This window comes from Anolis sagrei, chromosome 2, assembly GCF_037176765.1.
Source record: "Anolis sagrei isolate rAnoSag1 chromosome 2, rAnoSag1.mat, whole genome shotgun sequence".
Taxonomy (NCBI): domain Eukaryota; kingdom Metazoa; phylum Chordata; class Lepidosauria; order Squamata; family Dactyloidae; genus Anolis; species Anolis sagrei.
Genome location: NC_090022.1, coordinates 196,243,935 through 196,271,301, shown reverse-complemented (window position 1 = coordinate 196,271,301; position 27,367 = coordinate 196,243,935). Strand labels below are relative to the sequence as shown.

Genomic DNA, 27,367 nt, shown 5'->3' with positions numbered 1-27,367 from the left:
AACTAGGACTGATGTCTATCCATTGCAATATTCTGAATCAGCACCCCAAATAACCAAACCAAATCTAAAGTTGACCAAAAACAGAATTTGTAACCCTTTTGGTACTACTGTTGGAGAGTGGTCCCTGGTCAAAGTGGTCCTTGGTCAATAAAAGGTTGGGAACCATGCTTTAAGAGAAATGTATTTACCTCTCCTACTTTCCCTAAACACTGTGTCTGCACATTGCATTTATAACATGTTTTCTTTATCATATATACCACTTCACTATCAATAACTCCTACCCAAGAACTTCACAAATTGAAGAAGCAAGCACGTGGTACAATGATACCAAACTTCCATACTGTTGTGTCAATATACAAAGTGGACATATATAAATACATATATAAATACAATCTCCTGTAATTCTCCCCAGAACTTGTTGTCATAGTTCAAGGCCATTTCTTGCTGCCGACAATACTGCTAAAGTCTGCTGCTGCTGGAAAAGTCTTATTAAACTGCAAAAACTGTTTTTGTGGAACATCCTGCAGCACATTTTGATATAGTTTTTCAATGAATATCTCAGAGTCTCAACCAATTCAACCTACTTTGTAGCAGCCACAAAAACAAAGTTTCTGGAATATACCAACTTCTTTCAAAGTCGGTACTGCACAAATAAACAGGAAATAACATTTTCCAACCAGGAACATTTTTTTTCCAAATTTTGTTACATAGTGTTATTAATGTCCACTTAAGGAGAAAATTCTCCTCTCCAAAATGTGTATAACTCCATGAAGGGTTGTCCCATGCCATCTTTATGAGGAATGGGCAAACTTTGCCTTTCCAAGTGTTTTGAACTTCAACTCCCACAATTCCTAATAGTCAGTTAGGAACTGTGGGAGTTGAAATCCAAAACACCCGGAGGGTCAAAGTTTGCCCATGTGGAGCAAATGTGCTTTAGCACCATTTTACTTGCCCAGGCTCCATGAATGCGAAGGAACCCTGTAGTTTCTAGTTTTACAAGGTCTTTAGCCTTCTCTTCCCTAAAATTGCTGATGATCTCTCTCCCTCTCCCCCCAAACTACTGCTCCCAGTTTCTACGCTGTTGGAAGAATTCAGTTTGACACCAGCTTTTGCTGCCCTGGATCCAGGCATGTAGCCGGGGGGGGGGGGGGGGGGGCTTGAGGGGATTCAGCCCCCCCCCCCCCCCCTGAAATTCTCATGGTGGTTCGTGAAAAGGCCTTACTGGTGCATTATTTAAACTGTTATGTTTATTCATATCATGATCTGATCACCCTACTCAATATATCCCATATGCATGGGGGTATTGGGGTAATGATAGAAAAGGTTTGCTAGGCTAGACCCTCTTTCACTCAGACTCACCCCCCCCCCCCGAAACTCAGCCCCCCCGAGCCCCCCCTGAAAAAAATTCACAACCCCCCCCCCCCCCCCCGAAACAAAATCCTGGCTACGGGCCTGCCTGGATCTGTGGTTTTATGCTCACATTCTATAAGAAGCTGATGAGAAAGTCATACTGGAAGATCTAGAGATGTTAGAAACCTGCATTTCCCCTCTTTCATATTTTTTTTTTACCTATGATCTTAACAAATGTTGAGAGCCAACTGTCCATATCATTGTGAGTTTATAGGAGTCCAAAATCCTTACTCATAAAGAGAGATTAGACCAGGGGTCCCCAAACTAAGGCCCGGGGGCCGGATACGGGCCCTCCAAGGTCATTTACCCTGCCCTCACTCAAGGTCAACCTAAGTCTGAAACAATTTGGAAGCCCACAACAACAACAACAACAATCCTATTTCAAAAGCCAAAAGCAGGCCCACACTTCCCATTGAAATACTAGTAAGTTTATATTTGTTAAAATTGTTCTTCATTTTATTTATTGCATTGTTTTAAAGTGTTTTTTGCACTACAACTAAAATATGTGCAGTATGCATAGGAATTTATTCATTATTTTTTTCAAATTATAATCCGGCCCTCCAACAGTTTGAGGGACTGTGACCTGGCCCTCTGTTTAAAAAGTTTGAGGACCCCTGGATTAGACCTTTCCATTTGATTTCCTCTCTGTGCTTGGGAAAGGAGAAATATAATCCAAGTTTGCAACCTTGGGGTGTCTCTTCCATTTTATTTGTGAGCAAGGCCTTGTCATTGCATGGTGCATCAGTGCAGGGAATGAAACTTCGGAGGTGCATTTCTCAAATGCTACCAATTGGAATTTGGACAAGATCAATATGATTTCAATAATCTGACCTTTCTGTTCATTTTCACGACTTGACAGTTGTTTTATTTTTTTTAATGTTCTGTCCTTCAGGCTTTATCCATCTACTGGAGATCGAAGGTCTGCATCTTTTCCATCTGGGGAAAGGCTTGCCTCTTGGAGACTGGGCCTTACCTCTCCTTAGACGAACAGGTGAGGACTGAAGAAAGCGTCTGACCTTCTTGGTGAGAAGAACCTGGAGAAAAAAACAAGGAGTGCAAACCTGCCCATCTTCTTCTCAAGTATTACCAAAATCAGCTATCTGCCACAAAGGCACAGCGTGGGTCCGTTGAACAGCATGCCATGCTACACTGAAAGCTAGGAAAAAGAGGACAGAGTATGAAAGCAGAAGCAGAATTTTTATTCATCTGGCCAGATAGATGTCAGAACAGTGCAATCACACAAAGAACTGACATAATGTACAATACGGTGCAAAGCATTTTATCCCCTTTGGTAGCCATTCAGAAGAACCACTCCTTCCCCCTATTGTCTCGGGAATGGTTGTGCTAGAATCCAAGCTGTCATTGGCTGGGAAACACTTGTGATGTCAGAGGTGGATGGAATTTCCCTTGTCATGGGAAAAAAATTAGAGCTGCAATTTGTCCATTTGAAGCTGGAGCCATTTGGTAGATCCTTTCAGCCCAAAAAGGACAAGACTTGGGAAATTGTTTGAAATAGTCCAGAATGGAATCATGCGGCTTATAATAGGTGTCAGTCCCAGAGACAAAAGACAAAGTTTATGTAAATATGTTGATTACATATCTAAAGAGGCCTTGTTTCACTGAGGGGACTCCCTCTCAGCTGGATATTGGGCTGGCTTCCTGTATGTTCAACCCCTCAAAATTATCCAAGCACATTTTATATTGTTCACATTTCTTTGGGTGCATGGTTCCTGTGCATATATATATGTGAATCCCTCACCCGATTGTTCATAAATAAAGGAAAGATATGTGCAAGAGTTCTCCTCCAGGGGCAGATTGAAAAAAGTAGTTATTTCAATATAGTTGTGCATAGATGTCTTTACAGGGAAGAGGGAAGAGGGGAAAAGAGGGAGATTAGTCTGAGGAAGCAGATAATGGGGCTTGTGGGGGTCTAATTCTTCATTGTATCTTAAGGAAAAACCTTTTCCTGTTTGCTCTGTCTGACCTGAGGGGGATTTTCCTGCCAAACCAGTTTTTTAGTTTATCTCTTAGACTTGGTAAATGATTCGATTAATCCTAGCAGGAATGCTTGGGGCTGGGCTGGGGCTTATTATTAGAGGAGTGGAATCAATTTTTCAATAACACAAGGGGCATCTTTCTTCCATCTGGAAGCTGAATGCTGTTCAACTCCCAGGGTTCTACTCACGGTAAATTGTGAAAAGCAGCACGCTCAGGATCACTATGGCACCCAGGCTCCCAAGGACAGCACCAGCAATGGCCGCCTTGGAGACTCCCCGGCCTGCAAGGAAGAAAGCGTGTGATGATGATGATTATTATTATTATTATTAACGTTATTTATACCCAGCCTCTATCCCCATGGGGACTCAAGGCAGTTAACAATCCCACAATACAAGTGCAATAGAAAAGTTGAAAAAACAATGATTAAAACTGTGGTAAAAACAAATTAAGATACAACAAATACACTTTAAATGGTCTTTAAAACTCATTTCCCCTCCCTTCCAATCCCACCCAACATCCTCAAAGTCTGCCCCTTATCGTTCCTGAAATGCCTGCTAGCAGGAGAAGGTTTTGACCTGCCTGCAGAAGGCCAGCAGGGATGGGACCATCCTGGCCTCTCCTGGGAGGAGGTTCCACAGCCTGGGAGCAGCCACTGAAAAGGCTTTCTCCTTTTCAGGCCTTTGGCCAGTAAAAGGACTTTGGCTAGTAATATAATGCAGCACAAAGAATAATGAGGAAATATGTGCAATGACAATTCGGAATGGCCACGGTGTACAATTTTTGGATTATGTGATTTTAATTTTTATACCTGGATGTTTTTAATGCTTGTCTTAATGCTTAATTGTTGTTTATGTCTTCTGTTTAATGGTTTTAATGATTTTAATTTATAGTTATATAAATTATATATTTATAATTTATATTCGTGTTCATTTTTTATGTTTTCTTGTCTATATGTATGTTGGCACTGAATTTTTGCCACTGGCATGTTGTAAACCACCTTTTGTCCACCCCTGGGGTGAGAAAGGCAGTACATAAACATAGTAAATAAATAAATTAATGAATATCCTGTGTTCCCACCAAGAGCAGGTCATGGGACTGAGAGAAGGACCTTCCCAGAAGATGATAGATATAGAAAGAGATATGGTCCTTCAGATAACCTTGGCCAGAGCCATACAGGGCCAAGACTTTACTTTTTTTTCCTTTTTGTCTGAAGGCCAGGAGGGAGGGCGCTGATCTAATTTCGTTGGGGAAGGTGTTCCATAGCGAGGGGCCATAGAAACTAATACCAGTTTTACATGTTCATAGAATCCTAGAGTTGGAATCCCAAGGGCCATCTAGTCCAACCCCTTTCTTCCAGGCAGAAGGGCACCATCCAAACTCTCCTAACAGATGGCCATCCAGCCACTAAACTAATTGATATGCTTCCCTCAATGAGTTGGAAGGAACCCCAGCGGAGCACAGAAATTTACTTACTAGAAGTATCAATCAGTCTCAATCTTCCTTTGCAGATTCAACAATATATTGGAACTGTGGCTGGCTGGCTGCTTCTACGGAGGGACAAATCTCTCCTCTATCCTGATTGGGGCTTTCTGATGCGAGCAGCATTTTGGGAAATGTATTTTAGGGCAAGGCCTTTTGCATTCTTTGCCATAGGGCTCCCTGACTTCCCAAATGACTTTTCCCAGAGTTCTGTGATTTCTTTCTCAGCGAACACTGCTCCCTGCTTTCCCTCTCATAATGGTGAGAGGCCATTAATTCACAGAGGAATGGGAGCCTTGTTGGCTTGACTTTGCTTGTTTACCATGAAAATGAAGCTGACTTTAGGAGGGAGCCTTCTGAGATTTACAAAATATGGTAAAGTTTCGATTAAGTTTTTAGTGCATGCCATGCTCACTTCGGAAGTACAGATTTTACAAATTTTAATTTGACTTTAGAAACTTTTGCACCAGTCTGGTATCCATTAATATTGAACAAGCTCCGGTTACATCCACCAGAGCTGTATCAACTGTGGCATCTAAGTGATAGCAAATTCGAGTGCTCTTACAATGCAAAACATGGCACATCACTCTCCTTCCAAACTGGTCTGGTCTTAGCAAGGGCATTGGAGGCCTTGGTGCCTCAAGAGTGAAGGCAGAGAGGAGTTTCAGAGGAGAGCAATTTCAAATGCCAGAGCTGTGGTCCTTGAAGGTCTTGACCCACAAGATGCGAGGTGGATCTCTGAGACATGCTCTCCCAAAGAAAGCCCAGTTCCAGATTATTGTGGGAATCATGCCCATAAAGGCCAAACCCAGTAACTGTAGGGCAATGGTGTTGAACATGTATCCCTCTAGGTGTTTTGGATTTCAACTCCCAGAATTCATGACCATTGAACGAGCTCGCAATAGAAGCTCTGGGAGTCGGAGGCTCAAACAGCTGGAGGGCCACAAGTTTGACACCTCTGCTGTGTGGGATCGGTTCTCAGATTTCCTTGGAAATGAATTTCTATTGAAATGAATGAAATGCAACAGAAGTATACATTAGAATTTAAATTGGGTTTCTTTGATTATATTAATAATAATAATAATTATTATTATTATTATTATTACAAAGTCTAGATGGGGGTGCTTTGATTGTGCTTTTACTGCATGGCAAAAGGGGGTTGGACTGTGTGGACATTTATATATAAACATTTCTTGAGGCTATATGAAAAACATTTGTTTTAAAAAGAGCTGTGCAGCTGAAAAAAATTCAAAACTCCTGCTCTAGGACATTTCTGTGATTAGCATCTGGTGGAAGCATGCCATAGAATTTTGCCAGAAGATCAAAGGAGAATAACCCTCTTGCATTTCTAGGACCTCCGATGCAATTCCATGGTCAATGTCAATAAGAAATCAAACCAAAGGAGGAAGCAAATGCTTGTGGTACTAGAATTCTTGGCTTTGTCATTTGGGCCAAGTGTTCTGAACTATTTTCTGCATTGTGTGCATGTCTCGATGTGTCCCTATCTGCGTCCCACACTTTTAATGAGAAGATACAAAACATCTATACAAAACACACCCAAAAGGGCTGCCCCGCTCACCAGAAACCATGTTCCCTCTTGGCACAAACAAACAAACAAACCTGCAATGTGACTTACCAAATAAATCGAGATTGTGTTGATCTGTCAAAAAAACAAAAAAACAAAACAGCTCTCCTGAAACATGGCATACAAATGTGATACAGTTATATTGTGTTAAAATGTGACAGATAGTCATGATACACAAAAATGTCATGGACATATTGAACTTATATGTAATAGACATGTTGTATAAACATGTTACAGATAGTCATATTTCACAATACTATTGTAGACACATTGCCTATAAATGTTTGAGACAACCATATTGCACAAAGTGTTATAAACATATTTTATGAAACTGTTCTTGGCAGTCATCTTGGACAAAAATGTTACAAGCATAGGTAAAGGTAAAGGTTTTCCCCTGACATTAAGATCAGTTGTGTCCGACTGAGGGTTGGTGCTCATTTCCATTTCTAAGCCGAAGAGCCGGCGTTGTCTGTAGACACCTCCAAGGTCATGTGGACGGCATGACTACATGGAGCACTGTTACCTTCTCGCCGGAGTGGTACCTATTGATCTACTCACATTTGCATGCTTTTAAACTGCTAGGTTGGCAGAAGCTGGGGCTAACAGCAGGAGCAGACACCCTCCCCATATTCAAACCTGCAACCTTTTGGTCAGCAAGTTCAGCAGCTCAGCGGTTTAACCCTCATAAGCCAGTGATTAAAGATAGTTACAAAAATGTCATTAGACATATTTCACTAAAAAGGCAATAGATGGTCATATTGCAAAAAAAAATATATTATGAGTTGTACAGTATTAGAGATTTACTGCACAAAATGCTATGAAGATTCATATTTCACAAATATTTGTAGTCATATTTTGCAAAATGTTATTGTTATATTGCACAAACATGTTATAGTCATATTCCTTAAAATGTTATAGTCACATTTCACAAAAGCATACATATATTGCTCAAAACCTTATAGAGTCACATTGATCAAAATGTTATAGAGTCATATTGAACAATGACAGTGAGTCATATTGCACAAAAAATGTGACAGTCACATTGCAGAAAATGTTGGAGAGTCATATTACACAAAAACATTCTACACATATTGCTCAAAATGTTACAGAATCATTTTTCACAAAACATAGTCATCTCACGCAAAAATGTTATAAAGCGTTATATTGCTCATAACGTTATACATATTATACAAAATGTTAAAGAATCCTACCCGGGATCACAAGCTTTATGCTCCCTGTCCGAATTTCCCCACGGCCATGTATCAGGATCATATACTCGTCAGAGTGGCTGACTTGTACGTTTTGGATCTCAAGGGAGCAGTCCGGCTTCATGATCTCATGCCCAGAGAAGCGTGGATCCTTCTGAATCACATGGTTTGGATAGAAGAAATAAGTCAGGATGGTGTCATTCTCAGACATTTCCCTTCGGTACCAGCGGCAGCTCACTGGGAAGGAAGGGCGGGTGACTGGGGTGAGGACGACGCTTTCTCCTTCCTTTGGCTTTGGTGGCTTCATGTCAATATTTGTCAGCTTCAAGTAGGCTTCAGTTGACAAGAAGCAAATGCTCAGGACGACGAAGACTGTATAGAGATCAAGCAAAGAGACATCACTCCCAGCAAAGCATTCATTTGAGGCAAAGTCAAATAAATCTACATGTTTTTCATATCTCAAAGCAGCCTCTGGATCTCCAAAACACTTCTCCAAAGATGTCCCATTCCCTCTTTTGGCTTGGAAGGTGCCTTCCGGCCTGGCAAAAGGGGCTTGGACTGGATGACCCTTGGAGTCTCTTCCAACTCTAGGATTCTGTCCATTCATCTATATTATGGGCTCTATAATCAGGCATGTAGCCGGGGGGGGGGGGGGGGGGGCTTGAGGGGCTTCAGCCCCCTCGGAATTCTCATGGTGGTTCGCGAAAAGGCCTTACTGCATTATTTAAACTGTTATGTTTATTCATATCATGATCTGATCACTCTACTCCTCAATATATCCCATATGCATGGGGGTATTGGGGTAACGATACAAAAGGTTTGTTAGGGTAGACCCTCTTTCACTTGGACTCAGCCCCCCCAAACAAACACAGCCCCCCCCCCCCCCGAATCAAAATCCTGGCTACGGGCCTGTCTATAATGCTATCTATCTATTTAGATATCTAGTTATCTATCATTCATGGGCTTTGACTCTTCCAACTCTAGGATTCAATCATTCTATGATCATCTGAGTAAATCTTCCCAGGAGGTTTTCAAGTAGAGGCTGGATGGCCATCTATCAGGAGAGATTTGATGATGCCTTCCTACCTGGCATCCAAGCCTTCTGAACATATGGCCATCTAATAATAGATGTGACTGAGAGATAGATATAATCCTAGATTCAGAATGGCTATCTAAAGACCATCCAGTTCAAAACCTTCTGCCATAGAGGATGACACCATCCAAGCTCTCCTAATAGCCATCCAGCCATAGATCAGATTTAGAGGGGGGGGGGGGGGTTAGATTCCTATATTTAGATCTCTAAAGACCATCTATTCCAACCCTTTCTGCCATAGAGGAAGACACCATTCAATCCTTCCCAACAGATAGCCATCCAGCCATAGTTATGACTGAGAGATAGACAGATAGAATCCTAGATATGAAAGTGATCTCTAAAGAGCATCCAGTCCAACCCTTTATGCTATAGAAGAAGACACCAACCAATCCCTCCCAAAAGATGGCCATCTAGCCACAGATATGATTTAGAGGGGGGGGGATAGACTCCTATATTTGGATCTCTAAAGACCATCCATTCCAACCCTTTCTGCCCTAGAGGAATACACCATCCAACCCAGGTATGTAGCGGGGGGGGGGGGGGGTCTTGAGGGGCTTCAGCCCCCCCCCCCCCCCGAAATTCTCATGGTGGTTCGCGAAAAGGCCTTACTGGTGCATTATTTAAACTGTTATGTTTATTCATATCATGATCTGATCACCATACTCAATATATCCCATATGCATATTGGGGTAATGATACAAAAGGTTTGCTAGGCTAGACCCTCTTTCACTCAGACTCAGCCCCCCCCCCGAAACTCAGCCCCCCCCGAAACTCAGCCCCCCCCCCGAAACCCCTCTGAAAAAAATCAGCCCCCCCCCCCCCCCCCCGAAATGAAATCTTGGCTACGGGCCTGCATCCAACCATAGATATGTTAGGGGAAGCAGGGGATGGAAGGAGGGGGTAAAGGAGGGAGAGGGTGAGAGAGAGATCCTTATATAGGATTCTGTTCTCTCTCTCTAAATTGTATCTATAGCTGTTGGGAGGGCTTGGGTGGTGTCTTCCTCTGTGATAGAAAGGGTTGGAATGAATGCTCTTTAGAGATCCAAATATAGGATTCTATTCTCTCTCTCTAAATTGTATCTATAGCTGGATGGCTGTGTAGGCTGGGTTGGGATGGTGTCTTCCTCTATGGCAGAAAGGATTAAACTGGATGGTCTTTAGATATCTCTTCCAAATCAAGGATTGACAAGCTGGAATGTTTCCAGAGGAGAGCGACTAAAATGATCAAGGGTCTGGAGAACAAGCCCTATGAGGAGCGGCTTAAAGAGCTGACATGTTCAGCCTGAAGAAGAGAAGGCTGAGAGGAGACACGATAGCCATGTATAAATATGTGAGAAGAAGTCATAGGGAGGCGGGAGCAAGCCTGTTTGCTGCTGCCCTGGAGACTAGGACGCAATGGAACTACAAGAAAGGAGATTCCATCTGAACATTAGGAAGAACTTCCTGACAGTGAGAGCTGTTCAGCAGTGGAACTCCCTGCCCCGGAGTGTGGTGGAGGCTCCTTCTTTGGAGGTTTTTAAACAGAGGCTGGATGGCCATCTGTCGGGGGTGCTTTGAATGCAATTTTCCTGCTTCTTGGCAGGGGGTTGGACTGGATGGCCCATGAGGTCTCTTCCAACTCTATGATTCTATGATTTGGATTTCTAAAGACCATCCATTCCAACCTATTCTCTCATAGAGGAAGACACAATCGAAGCCCTCCCAACAGACAGCCATCCAGCCATAGATATGTTAGGGGAAGAGGGGGGACGGAAGGAGGGGGAGAAGGAGGGAGAGGGCGAGAGAGAGAGAGAGAGAAATATATCCTAGATTTGGATCTACGAATAAAGACCATCTAGTTCTTCCTAATGTTGGGGTGGGATCTCTTTCCCTGCCCTTTGTGTCCATGTCTCTTCCCTCCTCCATGGGAACTCCTTCCAAGTCGGAATGCCTGGCTCTCCTTGCCCCCTTCCTCCTCCTCCTGGGCCCCGATTCGGCCCTTCCTTCACCTGCCAGGAGCTTGGAGGGCCAGCCGCTTTCCGCCCCGAGGAGGACCCCCATGCCGCCTCTCCTCCTTATCCCTGAGGGCTCCCTCTCTGGGCTTCGGGGGGCTCTCTGCGGCCCTTCCCTTCCTACTCTTCCCTGCAAAAGAGGAGCGACTCCTGATGCGGCCGTCGCCGGGCGGCTATTGTGAGCTCAGCGGGTGCAGAGGACTCCCCGATGGTCATCTCTGACCATTATTCCTGTTATTCCACTCCACTCCTCCTCCTCTTCCTTTTCCTCTTATACAATATCAATACAACTTTATCTATATTCCGCCCTATCTCTCCGAGGGGACTCAGGGCGGATTCTAAACAAACAAAGGCAAACTCTTCCTCTAACCTGCCTCCCCCCCTCCACCCCGTCACTCAAACCCATGCATGGGCAAACTTGGGCCCTCCAGTGTTTTGGACTTCAACTCCCACAATTCCTAACAGCCAGTGGGCTGTTAGGAATTGTGGGAGTTGAAGTTCAAAACACCTGGAAGGCCCAAGTTTGCCCATGCCAGCTCAAACCCTATATATGTTGGGTGTTGTGCTTTATGTACAGCCCTTTTCTCCTACCTAAAGCTTTGTTTGATGCCTCCTTCAAAGGCAACGTGGGGTTGCCTTTGAAAACTGTTCAGAAGCTTCAAATGGCATGTAGCGGGGGGGGGGGGGAGCCCCCCCACCCCGAAATTCTCATGGTGGTCTGTGAGAAGGCCTTAAGGTAGGGTAGGTAGTCCCCTGACATTAAGTCCAGTCATGTCTGACTCTGGGGTGTGGTGCTCATCTCCATTTCTAAGCCGAAGAGCCAGCGTTGTCCGTAGACACCTCCAAGGTCATGTGGCCAGCATGACTGCATGGAGCGCCGTTACCTTCCCGCCGGAGCGGTACCTATTGATCTACTCACATTTGCATGTTTTCAAACTTCTAGGTTGGCAGAAGCTAGGGCTGACAGCGGAAGCTCACGCCGCTCCCCGGAATCGAACCTGCAACCTTTTGATCAACAAGCTCAGTAGCTCAGTGCTTTAACCCACTGCGCCACCGGAAGGCCTTACTGGTATATTATTTAAACTGTTATGTTTATTCATATCATGATCTGATCACCATGCTTTGCATATCCCATATGCATGGGGGTATTGGGGTAACGATACAAAAGGTTTGCTAGGGTAGACCCTCTTTCACTCAGACTCAGCCCCCCACCCCGAATCAAACTCAGCTCCCCCCAAACCAAAATCCTGGCTTCAAGCCTGGTCCAACGGGCAGATTGCTCACCGGAGCTATATTCAAGGAGCATACAACACCTTCAGGCTGAGAAAGGTGGTATATCAATACGGTAAATATATATAAATACAGAAAACGTAATGTTGGTGGGCAGGAAAATAGATTTAAAGATGGGCTCAAAGCCAACCATAAAAAACTCAGGCATAGACACTGAGAACTGGGAAGCCCTGGCCCTTGAACGCTCCAGCTGGAGGTCAGCTGTGACCAGCACTGCTGTAGAATTTGAAGAGGCGTGAATGAAGGGCAAAAGAGAGAAATGTGCCAGCAGGAAGGTGCGTCAAGCCAACCCCGACTGGGACCGCCTTCCACCTGGAAACCAATACCTTCACTGTGGGAGAAGATGCAGGATCAAGAATAGGGCTCCACAGTCACCTACGGACCCATTGCCAGCACACTGATCCTGGAAGACTATCCTACTCGGACAACAAGGGATCGCCTAAGTAAGTAAGTAGATCTATATAAACAAAAATGTAATGTTAATTTGTGGGATTAACATTACTCAAAAACCACTGGACGAATTGACACCAAATTTGGAAACAAGACACCTAATAACGCAAGGAGTGACCATCACAAAAAAAAAAGATTTTTTTTCATTTGGGAGTTGTAGTTGCTGGGATTTATAGTTCACCTACAAGCACTCTGAACTCCACCAATAATGAAACTGAACCAAACTTGGCACACAGAACTCCCATGACCAACAGAAAACATTTGAAGGGTTTGGTGGGCACTGACTTTGAGTTTTGGTGTTGTAGTTCACCTACATCCAGAGAGCACTGTGGACTCAAACAATGATGGATCTGGACCAAACTTGGCACGAATACCCAATATGCCTAAATGTGAACACTGGTGAAGCTTGGGGGAAAAACACCTTGACATTGGGAAGTTGTAGTTGCTGGGATTTATAGTTAACCTACAATCAAAGAGCATTCAGAACTCCACCAATGACGGAACTGAACCAAACGTGGCACACGGAACCCCCATGACCAACAGAAAATATCGGAAGGGTTTGGTGACCTTGAGTTTTGGAGTTGTAGTTCTCCTACATCCAGAGAACACTGTGGACTCAAACAATGATAGATCTGAACCACACTTGGCACAAATACCCAATTTGCCCAAATGTGAACACAGGTGGGGTTTAGGGAAAAGGGACATTGATATTTGGGAGTTGTAGTTGCTGGGATTTATAGTTCACCTACAATCAAAGCGCACCAGCGATAGAATTGGGCCAACTTCCCACACATAACCAACCCTCATAACCAACACAAAAAACTGTTTCTGATGGTCTTTCATAACCCCGCTGAAACCCCCTTGCGACCCCCCAGGGGTCCCGACTCCCAGGTTGAAAAATGCTGGTCTAACTCTATCTATGATTTCTGCTGCGTTTTATGTACAGTTCTTTTCATCATACATAATGTTTCGATGGTTTTATTGGTTTAAACTTTGTAATTCAAAATATGCCTATGCTTCATTCTGTTTCAATGTGTGTTGTCGAAGGCTTTCATGGCTGGAATCACTGGGCTGCTGTTAGTTTTCCGGGCTCTATGGCATGTTCCAGAAGCATTCTCTCCTGATTTTTTGTTTGTCATGTCAGGAGCAACTTGAGAAAGTGCAAGTCGCTTCTGCTGAGAGAATTGGCTGTCTGCAAGAATGTTGCCCAGGGGACGCCCGGATGATTTGATGTTTTTATCACCCTTGTGGGAGGCTTCTCTCATGTCCCTGCATGAGGAGCTGGAGCTGATAGAGGGAGCTCATCCGCCTCTCCCTGGATTCGAACCTGCGACCTGTTGGTCTTCAGTCCTGCCGGCACAGGGTTTAATCCACTGTGCCACCGGGGGCTCCTGATGTTTTGCCCACATCTATGGCAAGCATCCTCAGAGGTTGAGGGGTCTGTTATGCTTTGCTTGGTGAAATATTGCATCCTTTCCAGCTGGATCACAATAAAATCAACTCGGTGGCACTTCCTTCAGCTTTGGTGAGATTCTTTTGGGAATTCAGGGAAATCTTTTAATTGCGGCTTCTTCTTTCTTTTGCTCACCAAAGTAGCAAGCCCTGTTTGGTGGGCCCGCAGGGTCTCTCCTTCAGGGCGAGACCCTTTTAAACCCCCCCCCCCACTTCATGTTCACTGGCAGATCTTTACACTCCAATAGCTTCACATAGAATCACGTGCTCTCTCTAAACATCTGATGTAGTAAAATGCTGAACCAAATAGAAACATTCAACAGGGCAGCAATTTTTCCCTTACTGTTTTCTATTCCTGTGCTCTTAATCGGAGTTTGAAAGTGCAACCTACTGAACGAAGTAAAAATGAATGAGAACACATCTTTATGGTAGCACATCAGATTAATTAAATTGTTTACTGATATACAGTGCGCAGTACAGACATAGTTGCAAATTAAGATTCTGTGCATTAGGCCTCAACAAAAATACAGTGTAAAATACCAAAAAAAAATGCAACATGAACAGCCAATAATCAAGACAGTGCAGTGTGAATACAAAAGGAGCAATTAATAAAGGAAGTATTTGACTGCTATCTACTGGTGGAGCCTTCTGTTTTGGAATTTTTTAAACAGAAGCCGGAAGGCCATCTGTCAGGAGTGGATTTTTTTTCCATATCAGGAGCGACTTGAGAAACTGCAAGTCGCTTCTGGTGTGGGAGAAGTGGCCGTCTGCAAGAATGTTGCCCAGGGGATGCCCAGATGTTTTTGATGTTTTACCATCCCTTTGTGGGAGGCTTCTCTCATGTCCCTGCATTAGGAGCTGGAGCTGACAGAGGTAGCTCAACCAGGATTTGAACTGCTGACTTATCGGTCAGCAGTCCTACTAGCACATGGGTTTAACCCAATCCACCGCCGGGGGCTCTGCCAGGAGTACATGGCGGATAGGGATTGAACGAGTTGCTCCTTCTGGTCTTTATGATTCTATCACTCTTCTTGTCCAGCTACCTACTTACTGGATCCTAAAGGTTTTGTTCTTAATGTTTTGTTCTCAGAAACTGTTTACCATTCTGGCCATTGTTGGTTTGTTTGGTGGTTGTTTTTATATTGTGTTATGTTGTGGTTTGTTTTAATGTTTTATGATGTTGTTTTATGAATTTTAGTGTGTTATATTTTAACTATGTTGATCAGGCTTGTCCCCATGTAAGCTGCTCCAAGTCCCTTTGGGGAGATGGAGGTAGAATACAAAATAATAATAATAATAATAATAATAATAATAATAGAAAATGAACACATCAAGCTACTCTGGGACTTCTGAATTCAGTCAGACAGAGTTCTGAAGCACAATACTCCTGAAATCATGATTCTTTCGCTTTCAAAGCAGAAGTATGGATCGTTGATGTTGCAATCCCAAGCAATAGAAGGATTGAAGAGAAACAATTGGAGAAGCTGACACGATATGAAGATTTAAAGATCAAACTGCAAAGACTCTGGCCCAAGCCAGTCAAGGTGGTCCCAGTGGTGATTGGCACACTGGGTGCAATGCCTAAAGATCTTGGCCTGCACTTAAACACAACCGGCGCTGACAAAATTACCATCTGCCAGCTGCAAAAGACCACCTTACTGGGATCTGCACTCATTATTCATTGATACATCACACAGTCCTAAACACTTGGGAAGTGTCCAATGTGTGATCCAATACAACAGCCAACAGAGTGATCTTGTTTGCTGTGTACTCATCTTGTTGCGTTTCAAATAATAACAATTATTATTATGTTCCAAGAATTCTTTCACCTAAAGAACAGGATAGTCAACTCTCCAAACATTTCTTCTAGGTCATCTAATTTAAAAGCATCTCATTCCCTACCTGATCCAAACACACCACATTTTAGCATTTAAGAAAACATTGCATTGCCAAATCTATGGCTGAGTGAAGGAGGCTAAGCAATATTTTCAACACAATTTCTGGTTAAAAAAATATGGCTGGGTTTCATCAACCATTTCTGGAGATGACAGGGAGACAGAACTCTCAAACAAGAATTTTGCAATTTTTGAGCTTATTTTTTTTGCAAACTATGGCGCTTCCATGGGGGAATTTTCACTGCAGCAAATACATTGAATGTATACAAATAAAGCATATCTGGAATATCCCCAGCCATATCTAGAAGATGCTTAGCCCTTTCTATCAGTAATATGTTTTTCATAAGTTATTTGCCATTTTAGAGAGAGAAGATATAGAGGGATCCCTCATGCCCAACAGCTTTGTACTTGTTGGTTGGGGGAAAGAGGATCCAATACACTATCTGTTACATTGTCCTTTGTATGTGACCCTAGAAACAATATTCTGGGAACTCTTTTGGAAGAAAGGGCAGCATGGCAACAGTCAGCAGTTATCTGTGACTTGTTAGCGGATTATTCCAAAATATATATATTAAAGGTTGCCACATTTGCAGTCGCAGCCCAAAAACTCCAAGCTAAATAACTAAAGTCCACAGCGGATGCTAGAAATGGAAATGGAGATAGTTTGGAATGATACAAATCAGATATTTGTTATTGTTATCATGTCACTGCTACTATAATTTTAAAGAGCCAGTATATGGAATAAGTTTTAATGTTTATATTGGAAAGTACTTATTGTACTTTTAAAGGTTGTATATTATTTGATGTCAAGGCCTATGTCTGGTACAATAAACAATTCAACTCATTTTAGTATATTGTATACTTTATAAGCATTATGTGTTTGTTGATTACTATGTAGTCTTATATATTTTAACAATTCAGTTAATTAAAAACATTTTCTATTGTATTTTTGAGTAAATTTAGTTATTTCATTTCAGGTTAGTATGGCCCATGGGTTAATGGAACAAATATTCTATTCTAAGCTCATATTCACCAGCTGATTACACTGTTATCAAGCAATAAGACGAAATAATAAAGTCTAATTATTCTTCAGATTTGGAATGGCGGGAGTTGTCAAATACTCTGCAGTGGAGAATTCTTCAACAGCTCAGGGAGGCTGACAAATGCTCCAGATATAACTAATATATGCTGAAATTAAATCAATTGTAGCTGCTATATTGCACAAAATAATTTGGCTTATGCAATGGAATCACAACCAATTATCTCTTACACCAGATCATTAGACATTGGTTTGAATTGGTAGCGTTTTGTAGGATCCTCTTCTCGATATATTCCTTTCTCCTCAATTACCCAAGTACAGCACAATGGAGTTGTACATTCAACAATGGATCTATCTGATGGTCTAACTACAGTGATGTTGTAAATATTCCATCCATAATTTCCAAATAGGTAGGTGATTACATTCCAATCGGTAACTTCATTTATTTTTTTTATCTCTCCAGGGCAAACTCTTGTGGAGATGACTGAGGTTAGCCATTTGTACCAGAAGAAAATCACATTGCCATCCAGCAACTTGAAGTGTGGTCTGGCACTAGCAGTCACTTCAACATCTTCCCATGCCATGTTGCGAACTTGAATGATCAAAGATTTGGTTTCTGAATCTGAATCTGAAGAAATAAACAAAGGGAATATTATTATGAATTACCAGCTCCAGGACACCATAACACAGGTAAAATATATTGCTAACCTTATGATGTGGTTGCAATTACCCTGAGTTTGTGTAGTGCCCTTATTAGAATGACACTTCATATCCCTTGACATTGTCATGGACCCTTCCTGTACCTTGGCAATAGCAGAACCTTCCTGAAAGTCATTCATCAATTCATCACCTAAAAAAATATGTTCATAGATCTAGAGATTGGAACCTGGACATTATTATTAAATTACATATTTTCAAGAGGAAACAGCTTAGGCCAAAATAAGCACATTTTATTTCAATAAGACTTATTAAACAGTATTGCAGTAGGGAAGGGGTCCCCAAACTAAGGTCCATGGGCAAGATGTGGCTCTCCAAGATCATTTACCCAGCCTCCACCCTAAACCCTAAACTTAGTAAAGATAAAAGTAAAGGTTGTCCCTGACATAAAGTCTAGTCATGTCTGACTCTGGGGGGTGGCACTCATCTCAATTTCTAAACCAAAGAACCGGTGTTGTCCATAGACACCTCCTAGGTCACGAGGCTAGCATGACTGCATGGCATGCCATTACCTTCCTGCAGAAACAGTATCTATTGATCTACTCACATTTGCATGTTTTCAAACTGATAGGTTGGCAGAAGCTGGGCCTAACAGCGGAAGCTCACCCTGCTCCCCAGATTTGAACCACCAACCAAGTTCAGCAAGTTCAGAAGCTCAGCGGTTTAACCCGCTGCACCAATAGGGGGGCCAAAAAACCCTGAACTTAGGTCATCCTAAATATGAAATGACTTGAAGGCACACAACAATAACAATCCAAATTAACTTGACCATTTCATTAGTCTAAAGCAGGCCCATACTTCAAATAAGGTATGTGCAGTGTGCATAGCAGTTCATCTTTTTTCAAACGATAGTTTGCACCCCCAACAATCTGTGAGACTGTGAACCGACCCTTGGTTTAAAAAGTTTGAGAACCCCTGCAATAAGGGGTAGCATTTTCATTCGTTACATTATCTCTTGGATACTCTGGAGTTTCCAGCATGTTCTGAAGTATCTCCCACCTTTGCTAAAAGTGGGACAAGATTGGTTTAAAACTGAAAACTCATGCAATACTCACCAAAATCCAGGCTGTGTGTCATGAAGACAGACAGCATTCAATTGGCAGTGAACAGGGATTTTTTGGTTAATGTAGACAAGTGCCCAGAAGAGGACAAAAGACAAAGCGATATGAATTGAGAGAGTCAATAGAGAAGCAAATGAGATGTCAGATAAAGAGGGCAGAAGACACCAAAGAAGTCAGGTTGAGTATCCCTTATTCAAAATGCTTTGGACCAGAAGTGTTAAAAGAGTTGTATTCCCCACCACCACTGATTTTGCAATACTTGCATATCCATAATACTTACATATCTATGAACCACCACAGAGATTAAGATCTTCTGGGGAGGCTCTGCTCTTGGTCCCGCCACTGTCAAAGGCGCAATTAGTGGGGACAAGAGAGAGGACCTTCTCAGTGATTGCCCCTCGACTATGGAACTCCCTCTTTGGTGAGATTAGATCAGCCTTCTCCCTCCTGTCCTTCAGAAAGATGATAAAAATTTGGCAATGGGACCAAGCCTCTGGGACAGCACAATAGGGCAACAATTGGAATTCAGTATGGCTGGTTTGAGATGGTTTGAAACAATTGATTTTAAAGTGGAGATAACTGGTTTTAGTATTTATGTATATTTATAGCTTAGTTTATATTCCGTCATTGAATGTTTGCCGTATATATGTGCTCTCCCCTGAGTCCCCTTTGGGGTGAGAAGGATGGAATATAAATGCTTTAAATACATACATACATACATACCAAATTTGGTCTCTAAAATGTCTCATTGGTCTAAACTACCTTACTATTCCTTGAACACTCTGCACAAAAGAACAGGAACCTCTTGGGGTTCATAACACATGAAACAAAGTTTGTCTGGTGTCACTATCTCAGCTACCACTGGAGACAACTTTGGATTTTGTAGTATTTCAGATTATTTTTTTGCAGGAAGAGGGGCCCTTAGCTTAAGTCAGTGATTCTCAACCTGTGGGTCCCCTGAAGTTTTGGCCTTTAAGTCCCAGAAATCCTAACAGCTGGTAAACTGGCTGGGATTTCTGGGAATTGTAGGCCAAAACACTTGGGGACCCACAGGGTGAGAACCACTGGCTTAAGCACTCCTAAGCACAATGGTAAATCTGGCATTGTATACGGCCACTTCCACATAGGTGTAAATTGCAAGTGAAACCAGCATTTTAAATGTCGAGGCCAGACAGCAGCCCAAAACCCTGCCTTCTTGGCTGGGCATTGGCCAGGTTACCCATCCCTACCGATTTGTGATTGACTCCTACGCCTATTTAGTCATTAAAAAAAAAACAAAAGCTTCTGTTGGGGCCACACCTTCCTTGCCTTACTTCCCTGTGGTTAACAATGAAGCTTTGGAGAGTGGAGGGAGAAATTCTGCCTCCAAAACTCTTCAGTTTAATTTTCCGGCCCTAGGAAGATAAGACAAGCCTTATGGCTCCCAAGAGGCTTTTCTTTTCTTTTTAAAGGCTAAACAAGGGGCAGGGAGGAGGGATGGAAGTGGAAACTGTCTGCTTGGATCCCCAATAGAGATCCTAGGAAACAATCCCCTCTGCCTCAATAGATGCAATATCTGAATTTGTCAATAAGATCTGAACCATTGCAGGTATCTTTTGAACTTGGAATATCCTGAAAGTCATTTGGATGCTCCTGGCTAATCTGTTACCTATCCCACATTATGTGGCAATGTAGATGGGGACTCGGTTTGGTCTACTCATCTGGTTTAATAATCAAGAATGTTCTGCATCACAGAAAGTCTCTTGAAGGCAGAAAGTTGGAAAGTACTCTTTTAGTAGACCCCGAAGTAACAATTCAACACGTTGTGACATATCATATCATACCCATTTCCAAAGGAAAGTGATTCTTCAACACCACTGATTATCTTCTGGAAAGAAAAGAAAATAAGCATTTCACAACCAAAGGTTTCTAATAAAGTGTGACAATGTTTTTCCTCTTCTTCTGCCATGGTAGCACAGCTTCATTGTGACATTATTCCTCATAAACAAACAAATAATATATTTCTGACTTGAAGACAGGTATTTGCACAGACATTTTTGTTTGGTAATTGCAAGCAACAAGTTGCAAAGGCTCTTTATGGGCTGAAAACTCCTATAAGGACTGTGGAAATGTCAGATAAGCATGCACAGTCTTGATTGGAGGTCATTTTCATGCTACACAACAATAGTTCTATGATTAACTTCAGGAGATTTTGGCAGGAAAAGTTGATAAAAGATACTTTTCTGAGCTATAAGCAAATTGCAGAGGCTATGCTGGGCATGGGACCTGTAGTTTGGAGAATATTTTTTCCAGACTTTGGTTGCTTATTTTTACACTGCGGAATTCTAATTTAGGATGTTATTACCATATATACTCATGTATAAGTCGATCTCATGTATAAGTCTAGGGTAGATTTTGGGGACAAAATTATGGATTTGATATGACCTATGGATAAATCAAGGGTTATAGATAAGGAGAAGCAAAATCACAAAGGCAACATCAGGGCCAGCCACCTTTGCTGCCATTTCATAGTTCAGATATTTTACAAAGTCAGACTTGATGCCGTGGCAGAAACAGTAGAAACAAAGGGTAAGTGCAGATCATCTTGAGATGGACTATGCTCTTGCTTTTTGCCATTCTATTTAGAGAAGGGACGGTTTATTTTTTGATAAGTTAATGTACATTACTCACATTGATCAATGGAGAAGTTGTCACTGGGGTTTTTTTGGGTTGAATTTTTAAATTAAAATTTCTAGAATTTTCTATGAGAATATATTACTGCTTTATCCTTGTCAAAGAACCATAATCAATAGGATTATAAAGTGTACAAATAAAATAAAGTAAATGGCAAACGGAATTACAATGCCTTCATTTGCAAGCATTTAGATATGGAGATTACTACTTTAAATATATATACATACAGTATGTTTAATTCATATAATAAAAGTAAAACATGAATACTTTTGAGTTCCCCCCTCAGAAACACATTCTCCCTCTGAAACACATTCTACCTATCTCATCCAGGGTTTTATCAATTCTATCAATTTTACTTCTAGTATATTTGGCTTGCCCACTATGTCCCATTTCTATGGCATGTCATTTTGTAGCTGCTTTTTTATTTTATTATGTTATGTATTTATTTTGATGGTATTTTTGCTTTTATTTTGCTGTACTTGTATTGTATTTTGTTGTAATTTTGGGCTTGGCCTCATGTTAGCCACCCCGAGTCCCCTTCGGGGAGATGGTGGTAGGGTATACATAAATATTATTATTATTATTATTATTATTATTATTATTATTATTATTATATACAATTTTATTACAACATGGCATAATAAAATAATCAATCACAAAAATGATTGTGTCTATCTATTATCAATACCAAACACATACACATTAAAAAAAACTAGAAAGCCCACTTTCTTATCATTGGCTTACCTGTAGTATTTAACTATTCTTCCTTACGGAGTAATAAAACTATGTACTTATACTACGTTTGAAATTGAGACAATAAATTCCCGAAACCTATTTAAACTCTGAAATCATTGCAATTCACTTTAAAAAAATCACAGATCACACATTTTGTACTTTGTTTTTTTAAAAAAAATATGTTTCTAAAATCCCATTTGATGATATGTTTTGAAATAGGACAATCCAAATAATTTTTAAATTACATAATTGCCCCATAGGATTGCACAGTAATTTTTGTTGCAATTTTCAACAAATGACTATTTAGGCTAAAAAAACTAAAAGGCTTTGAACATGTTACCCATTACCATGATAACTGGAACCCTTAAAACAAGTTAACTTACCAGTCTTACTCAGTTTCACCTTCAGCAGAAAACCAGAGCCTTGCAACTGTAGCTAGGGATGGGAAGGAACAGTAATCAGGAGAAAATGGAGAAATGAAACAGAAACTCTTCTTCTTTCTCTTCTTATTCTCCAGGGGCGGTTCCAGACAGGCAAAAGATCTGAGAGGAACTGGGGTTTTAAATTCCACTTCCTCTCAGGATGGAGTCCACACAACTGGCCTAAACCCTGGGGTTTTGTGGGTGGGGGTGTCCAGATACTTACCCCACTGATAGCCATATATAAATATGTGAGAGGAAACCACAGGGAGGAGGGAGCAAGCTTGTTTTCTGCTTCCTTGGAGATTAGGACTCGGAACAATGGCTTCAAACCACAAGAGAGGAGATTCCATCTGAACATGAGGAAGAACTTCCTGGCTGTGAGAGCTGTTCAGCAGTGGAACTCCCTGCCCCGGAGTGTGGTGGAGGCTCCTTCTTTGGAAGCTTTTAAACAGAGGCTAGATGGCCATCTGTCAGGGGTGATTTGAATTCAATATTCCTGCTTCTTGGCAGGGGGTTGGACTGGATGGCCCATGAGGTCTCTTCCAACTCTATGATTCTATACTGTCTGGACAGGCCCCCAGTCATCCTAAAGGTAAAAGGTTTCCCCCTGACATTAAGTCCAGTCGTATCCGACTCTGTGGGTTTGTGCTCATCTCCATTTCTTATTACACTTCCACTCCGGTTGGTGATGGGGCTTCGACAGGAAGTCCAGCAACATTGTGTGATAGGCATCTGTTGCTAGACTGTCACTTTAGAGTCTTAGGGTGCTAAAAAGGTAAGTGTGACGAGGTTCTTAGGGTGGCTTTATGCTGAAAATGATTTGAAGAAACATAACAACATATCCATTATCATATAATAGAGTACGGACTGGAACAAAAAAAAAGTTCAGAATGACCTTTATGTTTCCTCTATGTCCTGGAAATTACAGTTACATCAGAAATACTAAGAAGTAACTAGAAGCTGACCACCCAGCTAAGAGACTTGATAGATTTGCTATATTTCCTTAATACCTCACAGAAAGATTAGATCAGGGACATTATATGAAATGAAACTGATTGCAAGACTTAAGGGATAGGGTGGGGAATAAGGCAAGTTTAAACAGTTGGGCCGGCCAAGGTATTTGAGCCATGACAGCTGCACAAATGCCTTGATTATTTACATCATCCCAGGTTAAAAGTAGTGGGCAAAAATAATAGTACCTGTGAGCAGTATGAGAAATAGTTCCTGTTTCAACCCATGTTTTTCTTTCTTTCTTTGTTTTTTTTTAAAAGCAACTTACAAGAGGACATTTGTAACTGCACTACTATACTAAGGTTCAATTCCCATTTAATTCAGTAGATATATATAGAGGATTACATTGTATTTTCCAATATTTGTTGCAGCTATCATATAGACCAGGGGTCCTCAAACTAAGGCCCGGGGGCCAGATGCGGCCCTCCAAGGTCATTTACCCGGCCCTCGCTCAGGGTCAGCCTAAGTCTGAAACGACTTGAAAGCACACAACAACAACGACAACAATCCTATCTCATGAGCCAAAAGTAGGCCCACACTTCCCACTGAGATACTAATAAGTTTATATTTGTTAAATTGTTCTTCATTTTAATTATTGTGTTGTTTTTAAGTGATTTTTCCACTACAAATAAGATATGTGGTATATATAGGAATTCATTAATTTTTTTTCAAATTATAATCCAGCCCTCCAACAGTTTGAGGAACTGTGACCTGGCCCTCTGTTTAAAAAGTTTGTGGACCCCTGATATAGACAATACCATACATCTGAGATGCTGTACACAACTTGTGACCCACAAGATGAATATGACCATCCAGCTATATGCAGGCCAATGTTTGGCAGTTCCAGTGCTTTGCAGTCAAAACCAGCAATGAAGTCAAGTGGTTAAGGAAGTTTTTAGTGACCTGTCTTTTATGACAGACTTATTTATTAGCTTCCTACTATTTACAACATGGAGAAAACATTGCCTTTGTTTTTGAACTGTGTTAGTTCTGGGTTATTGTAGGTTTTTTGGGCTATATTGCCTTGTTCTAGAAGCATTCTCTCCTGACGTTTCATCTACATCTATGGCAAGCATCCTCAGAGGTTGTGAGGTCAAAGTTAAGTTCAATAGTTCAGAAATTGTTCAGACCTGATCTTAAAGGCACGCCAGTTCAGCTGAGCTAATCTTTTTCGCAGAAGTTTTCTCACAGCTCCTTTGATCTCTTTGTTCCGGAGACTGTAAATCAAGGGGTAAAGCAAGGGAGTGATGCTGGTGTAAAGAAGACTTACTATCTTGTCCCTCCCTGGTGAATATGTAGACTTGGGTCGGATGTACACAAAGGTGGCACAGCCATAATGTAAAAGAGTAACGGTCAGGTGAGAAGCACAAGTCGAAAAGGCTTTGCCTCGGCCAGCAGAGTCACGGATCTGCAACACAGCCAATGTGATGCAGATGTAGGAGGTAAGGATGAGGAGGAAGGGGAGCAGGAGAATGAGGATGCAAGCTGCAAGAAGTGGTAGTTCACTGGTGTAGTTCTCAGTGCAAGCCAAGTGTAGTAAAGCAGGCACATCGCAAAAGAAATGATCAATATGGTGGGAAGCACAGAAAGGCTGGCAGAAGACCGCTGCTGTCAGGCCCAATGAGACTGCAAAGCCACCAAGGCAGCAGAAGATGGCAAGCTGAAGGCAGAAGCCTTGGTTCATCACTACCACATAGTGCAGGGGCCGGCAGATGGCCATATAGCGATCATAGGACATAGCTGCAAGGAGAAAGCATTCAGCTCCTCCCAGAGCCACAAAGAAATGCATTTGAGTAGCACAGCCTATAAAGGAGATGGCATTTCTTCTGGGATTGCTGAGGCCCACCAGCATCCTGGGGGCAGTGATAAGGGTGTAGCAGAGCTCAATAGCAGAGAGCTGGAAAAGGAAAAGAAGCATTGGAGGGCGGCATCGCTCGGAAGCTACTGCTAGAAGGATGAGAAGGTTTCCTGCAAGTGTGGCCAAATGTACGACTAAGAAGATGAAGAAGAGAAGGGTCTGCAAATGGAGGAGGTCAGAGAATCCCAGAAGCAGGAATTCCATGGTTGCACCAGGTGTTGTATGGTTTTTCCTCTCCATACAGTTTCTACATTATCTCTGCAAGAAAAGAGATGGAAAGCCACCATGAAATGCTAATTGGTAAAATAAACTCATTACTCTGATCATTTAAGAGATTATTTGTTGCTGCTCCTACTATGGTCCAGAAAGTGGCTCATGGGATTGGTCCACTGAAGATATGGATTGAAAGTCACCCATGCTCAAGCCAAAATAAACCAGTTACTGTATACAGTGTTCCTTCACTACTTCATAGTTCACTTTTAGCGGACTTGCTGTTTTGCAGGTTTTTGAAAATATCAATAAAAATTATAAAATATAAAATATTTACAACCAGTGAAGGGTAGGGACCCCAGAAGTGTGGCGTCCTGAGACGTGGCGAGGAAGGCCTGCCTTCCTGGCCTCCACAGTCCCTGGAATTGTGGCAGCCTGAGGTGTGGCTCCAGAGGCTCTGCCAGGGTCTGTGGAGGCCAGGGAGGCAGTCAGGTGCCCTTAGGATGGGCAGGGAGGTGGGTAAGGGAGCACGGGTAAGAAAATAATATATAAAATAATATATAAATATTAAAATTAATATGGCGTCCCTACTTCATGGATTTTCACTTATTGTGGGTAGCCCTGGAACAGAACCCCTGTGATAAGTGAGGGAACACTATAGAGGAGAAAGCACCAATACCATTTCTGGGGCCCAGTCATTCCTGGCTTCTGTTTCATTTCCCCACCAGGTATTCAAAAATGCCAGAACAGAAAGAGTAGAAGGGGAAACAGGGCTTCTTTTGGGTTCTCCTGGGTTGGAATAAGACCTTACCTTTTGCCAGGAGTGTTTACCCTGACTTCATCACCCTGACAAAATTCATCACGGAGCAAAGACACATAGAAGCTATTCAAAGGGCAAATAGAGTCAGTAAATGTAGAAAACGTAACAAGAATGAACACACTGGGTGGGACATGCAAACAGGAAAAAAATGAATAAATATGATAAAACAATTTTACTGATAAACTTGTCTATAATCATTATGGACAAAAACAAAGCGGAGCAAAGGCACTGTTAATTAATCTAGCAATATATCATACTCTATGTGAAACTCCTATTTTAATTCCATTTCCAACTAATTACAGAAAAGCAAGATTCCTGTGGCAGTGACTGGGAAACATCCACGTCTTGCGCTGTGCCACTCTCCAGAAACATCTTGTGCACCAGAAAGTCTGTTGACAGACTCTTAGGAAAATGTAACAGCATTTCATTTCGCAAAGACTGAGGACAACTGCGGTAGCACAGTGGTTTAAAGCCACTAGTTGCAGGAAAGGCTGCTGACTGGAGGGTCAACAGTTCAAGCTGCAAGTAGGGGTGAGTGTAAAGATCCCTTACTTTTCCAGCCTGGATGGCAGGGCCTAGAGGAGGCAGGCTAGTTAGTTGCAGCTCTGGTGGGCCTGGCAGGGGGCAGCGGTAGCCATTTTAGTTCAGGGAAAAAACACCATTTCAGAGAGGGGGAGTGTCCTAGGCCTTTGTCAGCATTAGAACAGCCAGGATTGGTTTAGAAAGGGGGCGGAGTTTAGAAAGGTTTGGAGGGAAAGAAGAGGGCTTTTCCAGTGAGTCGGGTGTTGTTAGAGATTAGAGTAGGAATAGAGAAGTAGTTTTAGGAGTTCGTGTTAAGAGTAGGCAGTTTGCCTTAGGTTTGCCAGCAAGAGAAGCTGTAGCAAACTGGAATAGCTATTTAGGAGAAATAGCTGGATTGTAGTTAGCTAGGCCACAGTTTAGGGTAGCTAAGCTACAGCTGTATCTTGAC

At 42.1% G+C, this 27,367-nt stretch overlaps 2 protein-coding genes and 1 long non-coding RNA gene across 3 annotated transcripts in view; all 3 read right to left on the bottom strand.

The window, feature by feature from the left end:
• Positions 1 to 8,287, bottom strand: part of EPHA1 (EPH receptor A1) — a 137,941-nt gene extending 129,654 nt beyond the window's left edge. The window contains exon 1 of the mRNA XM_067464846.1: positions 7,684 to 8,287. Within this exon, the coding sequence (XP_067320947.1) occupies positions 7,684 to 8,287 (604 nt within the window). The remainder of the gene's footprint in view (positions 1 to 7,683) is intronic.
• A 6,109-nt stretch (positions 8,288 to 14,396) lies between these two features.
• LOC132766502 (uncharacterized) lies at positions 14,397 to 22,544 on the bottom strand. Its single transcript, XR_010909293.1, has 3 exons — positions 22,460 to 22,544; positions 20,492 to 20,535; positions 14,397 to 17,512 (listed from the first exon to the last, which is right to left on the bottom strand). It is a non-coding gene; the product is annotated as an uncharacterized lncRNA (long non-coding RNA).
• Positions 22,545 to 24,614: 2,070 nt separating this feature from the next.
• LOC132766503 (olfactory receptor 10AC1-like) lies at positions 24,615 to 25,607 on the bottom strand. Its single transcript, XM_060760855.2, has one exon. It carries the CDS (start codon positions 25,605 to 25,607, stop codon positions 24,615 to 24,617), a length of 993 nt encoding a protein of 330 aa, XP_060616838.2.
• Between the last annotated feature and the right edge of the window lie 1,760 nt (positions 25,608 to 27,367).